At 44.0% G+C, this 13,847-nt stretch overlaps 1 protein-coding gene across 2 annotated transcripts in view; it reads left to right on the top strand.

Moving 5' to 3' along the window:
- KMT2C (lysine methyltransferase 2C) overlaps nucleotides 1-13,847 on the top strand; it is a 287,322-nt gene that overhangs the window by 246,682 nt on the left and 26,793 nt on the right. For both annotated transcript variants that reach the window (XM_019530420.1, XM_019530412.1), the window contains 6 exons: nucleotides 152-1,977; nucleotides 6,159-6,270; nucleotides 7,776-7,854; nucleotides 7,960-8,023; nucleotides 10,073-10,305; nucleotides 12,090-13,766. In XM_019530420.1, coding sequence (XP_019385965.1) covers nucleotides 152-1,977; nucleotides 6,159-6,270; nucleotides 7,776-7,854; nucleotides 7,960-8,023; nucleotides 10,073-10,305; nucleotides 12,090-13,766 — 3,991 coding nt within the window. The remainder of the gene's footprint in view (nucleotides 1-151; nucleotides 1,978-6,158; nucleotides 6,271-7,775; nucleotides 7,855-7,959; nucleotides 8,024-10,072; nucleotides 10,306-12,089; nucleotides 13,767-13,847) is intronic.

Raw genomic sequence — 13,847 nt, 5'->3', positions numbered from 1 at the left:
AAGTAATTAGGCAAAATAAAAAAATGTATTTCAGCGTACTAAAGAATATAATGCACGGACATTTAGGTGATTAGTCGATTAGTAAAATACGCTGGAGTATGCAATCCAGAGAACTGAGCTAATTTAGCCTTTAATAAATCTTTGATTTTAGATTTGGATTTCCAGGAGGTGGACATGGCCCCCCACCAGGCCAAGAACGTTTTCTTGGTTCTCAACAGCAAATGCAGCGCCCTGGAGTTCCCCCACAGCTGAGGAGATCTTTGCCCATAGATATGCCTAGGCCACTGAGCAACCCACAGATGAATAATCCAGCTGGACTCTCTCAGCATTTTCCACCACAGGGTATTCAGGTTCAACAACACAATATACTGGGACAAGCATTTATTGAGTTACGTCACAGAGCCCCTGATGGCAGGCCAAGACTTCCCTTTAATCCTTCTGCTCCTGGTGTTATAGAAACAGCAGCTCAAAATCAGCGTCATACTGGATTTATACCTAGGCAGGACTTCCAGGTCCCCAGACACAATGAGCCGGTCAGACGGACTCCTCAAAGCATAACTAACCAGTTGCAGATGCCTGCGAATATGGAGCATTTACCACAGCCTCATCAAGACCAAATTAGTTCCGACCACCCCTCTGCACTTGTAATGCGTCCTTTAAGTCACGCTCCTGTCAGTGATGCCTTTTCAGGAACTCCTTTGCCTTCATCGACGTCTAGAGAGGCAGCTAGTAACTTACAGGTTCCCAACCAGCCAACTGATGGTTTAGAAGAGAAACTTGATCCTGATGATCCCACTGTAAAAGATTTAGATGTCAAAGATCTCGATGGGGTTGAAGTCAAGGATTTAGTTGATGAGGATCTTGAAAACCTAAATCTAGATACAGAGGATGGGAAAGGAGATGAACTGGATACTTTAGATAATCTAGAAACCAATGATCCTCACCTTGATGACCTTCTGAGATCAGGAGAGTTTGATATAATTGCTTACACAGACCCAGAACTTGACCTGGGAGACAAGAAAAGTATGTTTAATGAAGAACTGGATCTTAGTGTCCCCATAGATGATAAATTAGATATTCAAGGCAAGACAGAAGAACCAAAACAGAAAGAGCAAGGTGACAGACCTGCTGTCCCTGCTGATGCACGTTCTTCACCGAAGAAATCTACAGAAGGTGAGATCAAAACAGAAGTGCTTTCTCCAAACTCACTAGATGAAAAGAAAAATGAGAATGAAAAAAGTGATGGAAATGCAGAATCTGCAGGCACTCAGGTGGCTGCTGCTGAAACAGAGTTAAAAGATGGCGAAAAAGGTCCTGCTCAGCCTTGTAAACCAGAATTGCCTGAGAAAACTACTGCTACCAGTCAAGAAAAACCAGTATCTAGCCCTGACGTTGTTCAGGGACCTGCACAACTGCCTGCTCAAAGTGTAATCAGTTCTTGCAGTATTTCTGGATCCACCCCGGTCCTTTCTAGTTTGCTGGCTAATGAGAGTTCTGATAATGCTGACATAAGGACCATCAGCTCTCCACCGCAGGCTTTACCAGCAACACCAATGACTCCTGTGTCAGGTATTCCACAAACACTAATGTCACCTCCTGGACAAGTCTTGGAAAATACTTTGAATTCTAATATGGCTGTGGTTCCTCGAATAAACCATAGCTTCTCTCAAGGGTCAGCAGTAAATCCAGGGTTTATCCAAGGTCAGTCAACCAATCACAACTTTGGGACGGGGCAGCCAGCTAATCAAGCTGTGACAGTGACAAACCGCCCAGGTCCCAGCAGCCTACCTGGTTCCCAGCAGATAATGCTCCCTCAACCTTTAAGCCAGCAGCCAAATCGGGAGAGACCTCTTCTGCTGGAGGAGCAGCCACTTCTTCTGCAGGACCTTTTGGATCAAGAGAGGCAGGAGCAGCAGCAGCAGCGACAGATGCAAGCCATGATTCGCCAACGCTCAGAGCCATTTTTCCCCAATATTGGTACGTACGAGTTGGGGGGTGGAAGGGTTGGGTGCTGTTTTGTTTCACCAAGAAAAGAAAACCACATACGCACACACAGAAAGAAATGTTAAACGTTTTGAAAAATCTGACATTCTCTGCACAAAAGCATAAAGACTCTTGAAACTGAGCTTGTACTTGGCATGGTAGAGGGCAGCTTCAGTATCAGCTAGAGCAGGAGACTCAAACTTGAAAATATGGGTTACACTTCGTTCCTCACTGAAGTCAGTAGCAGAATTCCTGTTGGTTTCATTGGGGCCAGCATTTCACCCAGCACCTCCTCAACCCCAGTTCACTTTGGGCAAATCACATAGGGCCACATCCAGAAAGAGAACATCGTTACACCTGAGTTTTCATGCCCAGCTCCCAGGGTGCAAGCCCCACACCTGAGTTGAGCATCTGTGTGCTATGTACAGCCCAAGGGGAGAAGGAAGCACGTAAGAACTCCCAACAGGTAGCACACCGAGAGCCCAATCTACTACAGGGATTCACAGATTGAAACCTCCCTCTCCTGCTAGGTGTCTGTCTTCTCACCCCCGAGCCCCCCTTTAGATGCTAACATTGCCTCTTTGAGTACAGGTGATTGGCTCATTCTTTTGTCTGGAGCACACCCTGTAATGGTGATTACCACCCTTCATTTTAATAGCTAGATAATGAGAGCATGCACCTGAAGAATATATCTGCATTCTAGACCCTTGATACCATGGGATACAAATCCACATGAGTCAAGTGCCCTAACCACCAGGCTGTAGGCTACTCTGGGTTAAGGGCCCTCTCTGCCCCTCCCATTGAAGCTCTGCCCTGTATAGAAAGAAATTCCAGCTGTGCACCAGAGCAAAATAGAGAAAAAGGAGGCAAGCATGAAGGAACTTGGACTTTTCATTTCTTTGGCACTACCAGCATGACTTCCTCCTCTTCTTTGGGCCCTGTTTTGATGAAAACCACTAGTGTGTGTTGCAATCAATTCCATGCTGTCAGTGCGTGTTAAGTGTGCTCTCAACGCACCCACCAGATTGGGTCCCTTTGGGGGCTGGTTCAAGAGAAGAGAGCTTGACTTGTGAAGTTTTGGAGTGCGGTGGGTGCTGGGGCGTCTGTTAACCCAGGGTAGCTGTGCCTTGGACGTACACTGTAGCAGAATGTGAGATGCCTCGGTAAAAATGTATTGGTGAAAACCTAGAACATGTAGACTCTGAGGTGCTTAGAGCCAAGTCTATATTGCCTCTCTGCCTGCTTAGGATCACTCAAGATCACTGTCCACTCACTTCCCCTCTGCACATGTCTACCTGGACCTCTTAAAGGGGCCCTGAACTTATGCCACAGTCCCACCATCAAGTTCTCTGTCTGGGGCACATACTTGGGACTCCTTTGGGTTGTTTTTGCTGTCTAATTGTTGGTCTTGCATGCATATGGAGCAGGAGTGAATTAGGCAGGGGTTGTTTGTCAGCACTAATCCTAGCCTTGACAGGGAAGAAATATGGACATGGCCTAAGTGGCTAAACAAATTTTTGTGGATCACTGATGTGGACTTAGGACCCTGAATACTGCCTAAGATTTGCTTTAGGCATCTTAGTTCCTATTTTGGATCTAGGCTTTAAGCTCTTCAGTTTCCCATATGCAAAATGGGGATATTTCTGCCATTGTAGAAGACATGAGATCCTCATATGAAAATACTAGACTTTTCATCTTTTTTTATGTTGCCTACGTTAGACCTAGAAAAAAATATTCTGCTCATAATAAAAAAGTGCAAAATAAATGCTGCCAATCTGTTCTGATCTGTGTAACACTGCATGTCAATTTGTAGCACTTAAAGCAGTGCATTATACAGATCTTTTAAATCACAGATTATTCATGTAATATGGAAGTGTTATGTCAAATGCAGCACTGATAATTACAAAATGATTTCAGGAGCCTAGGTGTGACTGGAGCTATCTGAGTAGCTATCAGTGATGTTGCACCAATAATGCACAAATATGCCCAGCACGTTTTTGAAATATATCGTTATTTTTCATAATAGCATAAAATGCCTCTTCCAGGCAACTGTGGAACCCAGTTAATTATCTGCGTTAATTTTGTAATACTTAGTGTTGTGAATACTCCTGATAGCCTGTCTTTCATTGGAGCCTCTTTCAAATGGGTGTCCTTGTTTTGCTTTTCTTAGCCAATTGTAGCAATATCTAGGGTCCCAGGCATGTGTTATTTTAGGTCATGTTGCTGGATGAAAACTATCATTCTTAGCCTTGGTGCCACCACAAACATCTTTACAGTGACCCAGAGGCAGTGTTTGTTTCCACCTTGTGAGTCAGAGTCCCCTTGCAGGTTAGTGAAGGGGAGAAGGCAGTCTACCCTGGGATGCTGGAGGAGCTGGCCAAACACTATCACTCTGTGTGTGTGACATGCTACATGTTCAAATTAAAGCTTGATAGAAGCCAGCTACAAAAATGTTCTACATTTTTCAAGCATCATATTTGGAGCTGGTTAGCCAGTGTTATTGCTGGTTGGCCATTTTTATTGTGCAACATAATTTCTTTGCATGTGTAGCAGTCTAATTTGATAGTGTAATAACTAGTACATTGCACAATAAATGGAAAGAGTGTCAGGGCCTCAGATACTTCCAGCAGTAGGAATTTCTTAAAGAATATAGTTACCTGCAATTTAACACTCATTACAAAATGATACAAAGAAATACACATGACTAAATTATTATAATACAGTAGTGCAGTTTTATTGGTTTGAAATACTAATGGATTAGCATAAGTGACAATTAGGGCTGTCAGTCACGGTTAACGTGCGCAATTAATGTGTTAATCGGTGTTCATGTTAATTTCTTTAATGAGTTAATTGCGCATGTGGTTTTGGAGCCTGTGCCTTTCTCCACTCCACTGCTGTCACCGCTGCTGAACAAGGCAGCAGTGGCAGCGCAGAAGAGCCACAGGGCAGCCCAGGTGTAGGCTCTGAGCTGCTGCAGCAGAGGGGTAGGTGGCGCACACAGACACAGTTGAGCAGCCACAGCATGGCCATGGCCAAGAACACAGCCCAGCGGCGTGTAGAGCACCACCCAGCAAGTAGGTATGTGGGGGAGGAAAGGGGCAAGGGGAGGCAGATCGAGGCCCCCATAGTGAGGGACAGAGTGGGGCAGAGGCAGGAGCTGGAGTGAATGGGATCCCAGTGCTGGGGTGGATCATGGGATGGAGCCATGGGCAGCTCATCCAGTGGTGTGTGGGGGTGGTGCAGCTCCTGATGCCACATGCTCCCCCAGGGGAGGCACAGGGGACATGTGGCCCCTGGATCTGTGCATGGGGCAGAAGTAAGCTGCAGGTTGCAAGCTGGGGCTCTGTGCACCCTGTTGCCTTTTTCCCCGGGAGCCACGTACTGGCCATACAATGCCCCCTCCCCACCCAGTGGCAGGAGGCACAGCGTAGTGTCACGTGGCTCCCAGGACAACAGCAGCAAGGTGCAGAGCCCCAGCCCACCTCCGCCCTGCGCACAAATCCAGTGGGCACGTGCCCCCTGTGACTCCCTCAGGGATGCACACAGTGGTAGGAGCCACACCCCTCCTTCCCCACCACACCTAGACAAGCCTCCTGTGGCTGTCCCATGACCTGCCCCAACCCCGGGGCCCCATTCACTCCTGCCCCAATCCCTCACCATGGGGGCTTCTTTCTGCCCCTACCACTTCCCCCCCCACTCCTCTTCCTCTCCAGTCTTACCTGCTGGGGGGGGGGTGTCTGCCCCTCACTCCAAAATCAAAGCCCCCCAGCTCTGCCACTGCCCCTCAACTCCTGACCCACATCCTGCCAGGGTGTGCGGGAACCCACTTCCCCGAGCTCCAAACCCCACACACACACACCTCCCTGCACCTTCACAAATTCCCACATATACCCCATGCCCACCCTCCAACTATACAACGTACCTGCATAATTTTGTATGTTTTGAGTTTTCTGCACATCGTTTTGAGCTGCAACTGTGTGATTTACAATTGTGATTAATTGTGACTATTTTTTTTTATTGCACAACTAATTGCAATCAGTTTTTTTAATTGTTTGACAGCCCTAGTGACCATGCGAAAGAGTGAGTGTGTGTTTGTGGGTGCACACATGCATTAATACTTCAACAAAATAAAAATGTGCATCTGCAATTTATTCTTTACTGTTTTTATTTCATAGATTTTGATACCATCACTGATCCCATAATGAAAGCAAAAATGGTAGCTCTTAAAGGGATCAATAAAGTAATGGCACAGAGCAATATGGGGATGCCACCAATGGTCATGAACAGGTAGGTAAAGATGCTGCTGCTGTTTAAAGTAAAGCAAAAATAAACCCAAAGCATTATTATATTTTGGTCACTGGCAACCATGGATTGGAATCTAGATGCTTCCTCATAAAGACCACACTTGCAGTTCACCGTGTTGTAGATGATGGCCTGTTTTGAAATTAGCAAGTAAGAAAGCTAAAAAGAAGACCTGGATGAATTTCAACAAAAACATTTTATACAACTTGGCTGTGGCAGAGGTGTACAAGGATCAGTGTAGTAAAAAAAAAAAAGTCCCTTTTTCACCAACACATCAATAGACCTGCCCAAGTGTAAACAGTGAATCAAAGGAATTAGTGTGGAAAAGGCCTGTTTTGTCATCTAGCTCATACTCCAGGCTGGTACAGGGCTGTTGCCAATGCCAATGATGGAAGGAGGATAGGGCACTGTACTGAAACTGGGGGGACTTGGGACCATTTCCAGTTGTACCATTAGCCTGCTGTAAGACATGAGTGGGCCACTTGATTTCTCTTTGCCTCAGTTTCTGTACCTGTAAAATGCATAATGACACCTACTTGCTTTGAGATCTGTCGGTCAAAACTGTCACATACATATAGTTATTGTTACTATGATACATTATCAGAGCTTTCTCTAATTTAGTTTAAATGGCTATAATAGCAAGGCTTCTGCAACATCCCTGAGGTCCGTAGGCTAATAACGCTACCTGGTGAGTAGTGAAGATTTCACTGTAATGGTCTCTGCCCTGTCTACTTCCAAGATATGTTGCTGCAATCTGATCTGTTTAGAGCTGTTCTAGGAGAACACTTAAACTTTTGCTGGGGCACGTTGTTTTAGTTCATGTCTGAAACATCTGGATTAATTATGTGCCTGGTTCATCTGTCTGATTTTAGAGGCAATAATAGGAATTGGTTATATTAAATAAACATAACATGATCTATGTACCAGGTCCCTATGTAATTCCAACTCTTTTTTGTCCTCTTCTCATGATTAAAGTCCTCTGAGTTGGTACATTGTTGCTCATTGGAGCTACCATGTCAGAGTCTGGTGGCCAGGCCTCTTATACAACCACTCCCAAGGTCCAAATGCTATTTACCCTGATCTTCCCAGGTATTTTACTGTGTTTCTCACCCTGTATCTAAGCATGTTTAGTTTTAATTTTTTATCTTAGATAACTTTTAAAACACAGCTATAGAGGCTTCTTATAAAATCATCTGCCCTTCTGAATCATCAGCATTAGCTAAAGCCAGGCAGTTCCTACTGTAGGACACCTTGCCATTCTTAAATCATCCCATTGTGTGCCATTAGGGCCAAAGTTTGCATTAAGGGCATATCATTACAGTGGTAGAATAAGAAAGTTTGCAAATACTTAAAATGCAGTAGTTCCAACAAATGTGTTCAAAATATTTGGAAGTTTTATTTTGCATCAAGTATGATTTGAAATGTTGCCACTGTACTAAAATGCTTAAGTGTTTTCAAGTCAAAATTATAGCTTATCTTCCTATCGATAGGTTTCCCTTTGTGGGTCAACCAATGCCAGGAACACAGACCAGCGAAGGCCAAAATCTTATACAGCAACCAATCACGCAGGTAACACAATTTGATGCAAGAGCAGAAGTGTTTTTATACGGTGTGTATTTTTAATCAAATTATGACTTAATCCATTTGTTTATATATGTTCTTTGATATTTTTAGGATGGAAATTTGACACCTCAGATTTCACGACCTAATCCTCCAAATTTTGGTCCAGGTTTTGTCAGTAAGTACAAACATCACAATTTATTGTATATGAGCTCAGAGTTTTATATTACAATTTAGTTCCAGTAATCATCTGTTATGCAAAAAAAATGTAATTATGATATTAATTTATAACAAAAGACAAGACATGAGATATTAAAACAATAGCAGCAGTTTTTATGGCTCTTTTGTCTAGAAAATATATCCCCAAAAGATCTCAAGGAGAGGAAGGACGTTGCACATATTTGCATTATAAAGTATCAATCACATTAAGTTATATAATAGTATTTCATAGATTAGCATACAAGTTAGCTCTGCTCTTAAATTACAGACAGTTATCTCATAAATCTAATAGTTTGTTGATCTGTATAGGAACTATATGATCTGAGGCTACAGAGATTGTTTTAATTTAAGGAGAAACTTTTTTGAATCATTCTTAGTCAAAAGGAAAAAAGACAGAAATAAAAACATGGAGGAGGAAACTATCTTAGAGAAAAAATGCAAACATCTGCAGTGGGCAGTTTAGAAACACCTGGAAATGTTTTGTTGATGTACCTAATTTTTCCACTGCTCCCAAGCCATTATAACCCCTACCTAGAGAGAGTACTTAATTTCTTATTTGTAGCCAAATAACTTCTATGTGTCCAAAAATCCCATAATCTTCTTAATAAAAAGAAGATGGAAGCAGCTAGATCCCCTCTTTCTAGTTACTGGAAAGCACAAGTTCTCTGTACATTTCTTGGAGGAATTTTCATTAACACTTAGCTTTTGCCAACTTCTGAGGCATAATTTAGTTCAACACTGAGCACTTCTGAAAATCCCACTCTCTCTCTCTCTCTCTCTCTCTCTCTCTCCCCCTCAGAGTTGTTATTTCACTACTGTATTTTCGCTTCCCTCCATATCCTCAGTTATTCTCTACCATTGTCACTCAGTTGTCACTTGGGCTATATTATGAGTAACAGATCTAATTCAGCACTGAAGGAATTGGTTTCCCTTGAGAATGTATATAGCTGTGAGATGCATCAAGGATTGAGAGAAAGTGTTTTCTGTATAGGGGACAAATAAAAAAGCACTATTGAAATACACTTGCAACACATTTCAAGTTTGTTTTATTGCAGTGACTGGAAATAGTCCTTAAACAGCAGTTTGTGTTTCAGTTTCTAATTCTGTAAATTCTTGAGGGCAAACATCTCATGCAATCTAATGAGCTGAATCCCTTAACTTCATACCAAAGGTGTGTCCATTTTCTAGTCATCTTATATTTAAGGCTCCACTCATTGAAGACAGCTTTAACCACCAGCTGTGGTCTCAAGTGAGATTCTTTGAACCATTACTGGACACAAGTCTCTTTCTGTCCCTTTTCTGCTCATTACCCCAGTGCTCTGTAAACTAGACCAGCTACCCATTGATTCCAGGTGAAGTGCTAAGGTGTTGTTTTTATCCCATTAAGGCAGAAAGCGGAGTAGATTTGCATTTTGTAGATTAACTAAATCATAGACTATAAGTGGATTTAGTTAGTCTGTAAAATGCCAATCCAGCCTACCTTCTGCCTGACTTCAGACTACCACAGCGAACCACCGCTTTCTCTAACTACCCTGTTAAGCCTTCCGTAGTTTATATCTTTTGTATTTGAGTTAATGCTTCTCACTGTATGTTTGTGTTCATCTGAAGCTTGAATATGACAGGGGCAGTAGTAGAGTGCCCTTGATGTAAGGGGTTAATTGTTCTTGATCCACTAGATTGCAAGCGTAATGAGGGTCAGACTCACCTGTTCTCGTTGGCTTTTCCTCCATCAGGAGGCTGGTTAAAAGATGGGAAGAATAATGGAGCCAATTTTTTTTATTTGCATCTTAAGTAAGCTTCAGTCATATTTGGGGTTTGAAAGAGCTGTGTTAAAAGCTGTTTCTCATCATGTATTCTTAATAAATGCTGTGATTTCAAATTCTGTGTTCTGCTTAAAGAGTCTTGACAAACACAAATAGAAAGAAAGAAAAGTAGAAAAATAAGTCTTTTTATAAGTAGGTCCCATAGCATAAGATTAGTGCATACTATGATTTACTTTCCCTCTCAGATGATTCTCAAAGAAAGCAATATGAAGAATGGCTGCAAGAAACGCAACAGCTTCTTCAGATACAACAAAAATATCTTGAAGATCAAATTGGAGCACACCGAAAATCAAAAAAAGCTCTCTCAGCAAAACAGCGCACGGCCAAAAAAGCTGGTCGTGAATTCCCCGAAGAAGATGCAGAACAGCTTAAGCAAGTAACTGAGCAGCAGAGTATGGTCCAGAAACAGCTTGAACAGGTAATGATTTAGAAATAAATAAAAGACCTCATCTCTTCCACATTCTGATTATTCAGGTGTAATATGATATTGGTCCTTGTTCCTGTTTGGCATGGCTTGTGGTCATGGAGTGCCAATTGCTTTGATTTGTGATTGTTAAACATGGTGCAGCCCCCAGAAAGAAAAACACTCAAATAACTACTCACCTTTCACACACATAATGACTAAATACCTTCCTAATTCACAGAGGTGTCCCCTCCTCCCCATCCTGATTTCGAGGGCAGAGCACAGCGGGCCCCTCCATGCTTCTGGCTGAGTGGCCCTCGTGGCCCCACCCCTTCAGATCTGTTGCTGGGGCTGTCATGTGCCCCCCCCCCCCCCAACACCGATTGGTGGAGAGGGCAGGGCCACATGACAGGCAGCTGTTGCAGCCTATCAGCAGCAGGGGTGGCAGCCATCTTGCCTGCAGCCCTTCAAATGGGCAGCCCTTCTTTCCCCTCTAGGAGCCAGCATTTTCTTTTCCGTAAGTTTGTTTATTTATTCATTTATTTATTTCCCTGGCGGATTCTGCAGGCGTTGCCCGGATTTCCAGGGCAATGTCAGATTTCACGGAATCCACAAAACCCGTAAAACTGCAAATTGGTAGGTCCCTAGTAATGACTCAACGCTAGATTTCATAGTTTCAGCTTAGTAGCATTGCTAGAGCTTGGGAGAAAATGTTCAGAGATGGTAAGAAATAGAGAAGGGCAGCCACTTTAAGAGTCTGGTAAGAGTTGCTGTGTAGCAGCAGTGCAAAGGAAAGCCTGCGTCTGTGAAGAGCATACATTCAGACCACTGTGAATTGTACAAAAATAACAGTGTCTTGAAATACGCTGCTCTATTTCAAGCTGGAGGAATCTGGTGACTCAAGCTTTTCTCTCAGGTCGCCAGAATAATTTGGTAGTTGTATGCCATCTGTGTCATGCATTGCAGTTTGAATACCCTCTTCCATTACATGCCTTCATTTAGAACTTGAGCATGATCTTTTTCTGTTTGGTGAAAAAGAAGACACTCCTAAGCAAATAGAGAAGTTACTGCATGTCACCTGTCACTGCAAAATAGATGCATTTGAAAAGAAACCTGAGAACTTAAGTGCCAATGTAAGAACCAGGCTTTATTCTTAGACCTAAAGTCAAGGTAACAAATTAATTTAGAGGGGAGGGTCTGATTTAATGCTCTACAGGCTAGGATATAATCTAAAGGCTTAAAATTGCTTTCAATCCATAGTGGCTCCCCCACAACTATCTGTGGGAGGTTTGCACAGAGATTAAGGGGGCTCGCTTGTTTTTCTGTAGTGACCAAGGTATATCAGCATGTACCTTAATTGGGGCATTGTATCACTTTAAATTTTGAGCTCCTGCCCCAAAAGGGTGATTTACAAGGGCCCTGTTAGGTGTCTACAACCCCTGGACAGCCAACAGAGAGACTTTGGTGGTGCCTAAAAGCAGTTTGAGTTTGGGCATTTACAGAGAGAGCCCAGTACAAGAGATCCTGCTCCATGACTCAGACTTCTAGACGCTATGGTAATAGTATTAGTAAGATTAAGAGTATTGCAAAAATTAATAATTATGGTGAGGATGATATTTTTATTTAGACGATGAGTATTTAGCGAAATTAAACAAAATTATAACTGAGATTGTTTCAGTGCTAATCCTGGACAAGCTTTACCTTTCACGATCGTAATTTCCCGTGTAATACATTGTGCATGCTTTAGGTGCCCTACGCGTGGAACTTAAAGATGAGCAATGTCTGCTTTAAATTCTCAGATTCGAAAACAGCAAAAGGAGCATGCAGAGCTCATTGAGGAATATCGAATCAAGCAGCAGCAGCAGTGTGGAATGGTGCCCCATGCTGTGATGCCAGGAGTTCAGGCTCAGCCTCCCATAGTTCCAGGAGGAACACCACCAGCAATGAATCAGCAAAACTTCCCCATGGTACCACATCAGCAGCACACAGTTGTGATTCCTGGGCAATCCAATCCAGCCAGAATGCCAAGCTTACCTGCATGGCAACCTGGCACTGCCCCTCCAAGTCATATCCCCATCAGTGCCTCAAGGATGCAGCCTCCCATGACACCGCTGCCAATAAATCCTGGCACGCCGACTCCTGTGTCAGGCCCCAGTGCAAATGCGCAGTCAGGGCCACCACCTAGGGTGGAGTTTGATGACAACAATCCATTCAGTGAAAGCTTTCAAGAACGGGAACGAAAGGAGCGTTTACGGGAGCAGCAGGAGCGGCAACGCATACAGCTGATGCAGGAGGTGGATCGACAGAGGGCTTTGCAGCAGAGGATGGAAATGGAGCAGCATGGTATGATGGGATCAGAACTGAACAACAGGACATCCTTGTCCCAGATACCTTTCTTTAACTCTGATCTGTCCTGTGACTTCATGCAAACCCCGCGACCCCTTCAGCAGTCCCCACAGCATCAGCCGCAGCAAATGGGGCAAATTTTACAGCAAGGCCCTGTGAACTCACCACCTGCTGCAACTTTTATGCAAAGCAATGAACGAAGGCCAGTGGGGCCTGCCCCTTTTGGGCCTGATCCACCTTCAGTTGCAGGTGGAGCCCCAAACTTCCATTCTGTTAAACAAGCCCATGGGAACATCTCTGGGACCAGCTTTACACAGAACCAAGTCAGGCCTCCATTTGCCCCTGGTCTGCCAACAGCACCTTCAGCAGCTGGGAGTGGTCCTCCATGTGGCCAAGATACCAGCATGCCTCACACAACCAATTTCCCTGGATCAAGTCAGTCTCTCATTCAGCTGTACTCTGATATAATTCCAGAGGAGAAAGGAAAAAAGAAAAGGACGCGTAAAAAGAAAAAGGATGAAGATGCTGAGTCGGTAAAAGCACCGTCAACTCCACATTCGGATATAACTGCACCACCAACCCCAACCGTTTCCGAGTCTACCTCCACGCCAACAGTTAGCACACCCAGCGAACCTTCCCGTCACCCAGATGAGCCAGAACCAGTGGAGCCAACGGGCCCATCGACGACAAATGCTTCAGAGAGCCAGTCTGCAGAACTGGAATGTATGCTTCCCAAGAGCAGCTTGCTGCAAAAGCAGTCGAGCATAAACCCTGAGACTGACAGGGGCAAGACTGATGCTCCTGCCAGTATTCAGGAAATTAAACTGGAAACCGCGGAAGCTGATCAGTGCTCAGGTCAAGCTGAGCCCAAAGCAGAAAATCAAAGTGGGATTAAAGTGGAAGAAGATAAAAGCACACCACAGCCTGCCGCCTCGGCACAGGGCTCAGCCCAGCCATCCAGCACCCCACCAGCAAAAGGGGAGTTGGGCAATGAATTACTGAAACACCTACTTAAAAATAAAAAATCTGCCTCGCTTGCGAATCAGAAATCGGAGAGCAGTTGCCGACCAGAAGAAGAAAGTGCTGGGGACAGCAAGTTGGTGGAGAAACAGAACCCAGCCGAAGCAACGGTAAGAGGGGATAGAGGGGGTTGTTTTTTGGTTTTTAATGCATGTCAGGCTGTATTAGACTGTGACATTACCATCTCTCGC

The sequence above is a fragment of the Crocodylus porosus genome, unplaced genomic scaffold (genome assembly GCF_001723895.1).
Source record: "Crocodylus porosus isolate Cpor-Errol unplaced genomic scaffold, CroPor_comp1, whole genome shotgun sequence".
NCBI lineage: Eukaryota > Metazoa > Chordata > Crocodylia > Crocodylidae > Crocodylus > Crocodylus porosus.
The sequence above is the reverse complement of the archived record's forward strand: the minus strand, read 5'-3'. Positions and strand labels throughout refer to the sequence as shown.